This window comes from Mastomys coucha, chromosome X (assembly GCF_008632895.1).
Source record: "Mastomys coucha isolate ucsf_1 chromosome X, UCSF_Mcou_1, whole genome shotgun sequence".
NCBI classification, from domain to species: Eukaryota; Metazoa; Chordata; class Mammalia; order Rodentia; family Muridae; genus Mastomys; species Mastomys coucha.
Window position 1 is genome coordinate 79,499,333 of NC_045030.1, and position 1,686 is coordinate 79,501,018.

Sequence of the window (1,686 nt, forward strand, 5' to 3'; positions counted from 1 at the left end):
AAGGAAAGGGAGACAGACAGACTGACCGAAGAAAGAAAAGGGTGGAGAACAAGTCGAGATGCCAAGTGCCTATGAGTGAGTCCCTGTGGTCCCAGCACTGGGAAAGCTAAGACAGGAGGATTGCCTGGAGTCTCCAACCAGCTTGGGCTATGCAGTGACTTTCAGGTCAATGTCTTAAAAACACAGGGGGGCGATCTCGGTTCCCAGCACCCCATAACCAATCTGTGGTGGAGTGGGGCTCTGTTCCCAGCGCTCAGAAAGGGGTGGTGGATGGATGTGTAGTTTAAGGTCATCTTGGCTACATAGTGACGGAAAGGCCAGCCTAGAACACAACATCATAAATAAATAAACGACATTCAAGTAGCTCAGTTTCCCTCAAAAGTCAATCAAAAGCCGAGATGCGTCGAGTGTCAGCCAGCCTCCAAGAGGGAACCAGGATCAAACTCGGGTCGCAAGCCCTTTTACCCACTGATCCATCTCACCAGCTCAGCTGAGACAGTGTTCATCTTCCCTCAGCCTGGCCCTGAACCCTGACTTGACTTCCTCACTTCCAACACCAGGGTGAACGGAGAAGCCTCTAGAATTTCTGTCCCCAGCTGATCTGAGGACACCAATCCCTCCCCCTGTCCTTCCTCCATCCTCCCGGAACACTTTCCTAAATAATCAACACACTGGGCAGGGCACAACTGTCCTAGCGACCAAGGTTGCCGAGAAGCCCGGGACTCTCGGGCTTCAGACTTGGGAAGCTGCCGCCCATGATTCGAACGATCCTAACCGCCCCCCAGCACCCTGGCAAGTTTGGGGATCCACCTGCTTCCCTAGCAACCTGCAGGGTCATGGGGGTACCAAGTTTGGAACCACTAAAGAAAAAACGAGACCGGGACGCACAAAAGATGCTGGGAAAACGTCCCCGAAGGGTCCCTTGGGGGTCATGCGTCCCCTCGAGTCCCGCCAGGGGTCGACAGTGGGGAGGCTGGATGCGATCCCGAGAAATCTTGGGCATAAGCGGGTGCGCAAGCGCCAGGGAGGACGGGCGTGGTGTCCCAAGGGTGGCTAGCACCCCAGTAGGGAGCCACCGAGTCCCCAAGGTGAAGTCACCCTCCTGAAAGCTCTGTGACGTGTGGCTGCCCCGTTTCCGGAGGCCCAGTACTGAGCGTGTGGAAGATAGAAATCCGAGGGTCGCTCCCAAGCCGCGTCCCCACGCACAAGTTCTCACTCAGTTCTCACTCACCCACGGTGGCTATGGTGTCCCAATCTTGTAATGAGTGCCCCGCTTTCTGTGATGTCTGGGGGTTCGCGGCGGGCGGCGAGACCTTGGAGTCCACGGAGTCATGGTCTCTGGCCGCAGGATCTTTGACGGTCGCCACGGCACCAGCGGGCGGCTCCATGGGGCGGGGGACGCACGGTGTAACAGCGGCACAACGGCAGCCTGGGCATCAGCAGTGGGCTCGCACGCGTGTTCCGGAGCCCGCGGCCGAGAGGACAATGGAAGTGAACTCAGCGGGGCTCAGAGCGGTGGGAGGGGCTCTCGGAAGCCTCCTGAAGGCTCCACGGACGCGCGTGGGGTCCGCGGGACGGGAGCCAACCCACAACGCTCTTCATTCCCGGCGGAAGCCGGCTGGGCGGAGACCGGCTTGTGCCGGCGGGGGCGTGGTATGTCTGGATGACGCGAGGGGAGGAGCTTTA

The 1,686-nt window shown here is 59.0% G+C and overlaps 1 protein-coding gene across 2 annotated transcripts in view; it reads right to left on the reverse strand.

Annotated features, from left to right (window-relative positions):
• Prkx (protein kinase X-linked) overlaps positions 1–1,646 on the reverse strand; it is a 31,246-nt gene extending 29,600 nt beyond the window's left edge. For both annotated transcript variants that reach the window (XM_031364780.1, XM_031364773.1), the window contains exon 1: positions 1,232–1,646. In XM_031364780.1, the coding sequence (XP_031220640.1) occupies positions 1,232–1,388 (157 nt within the window). In that variant the 5' untranslated portion in view covers positions 1,389–1,646. The remainder of the gene's footprint in view (positions 1–1,231) is intronic.
• Between the last annotated feature and the right edge of the window lie 40 nt (positions 1,647–1,686).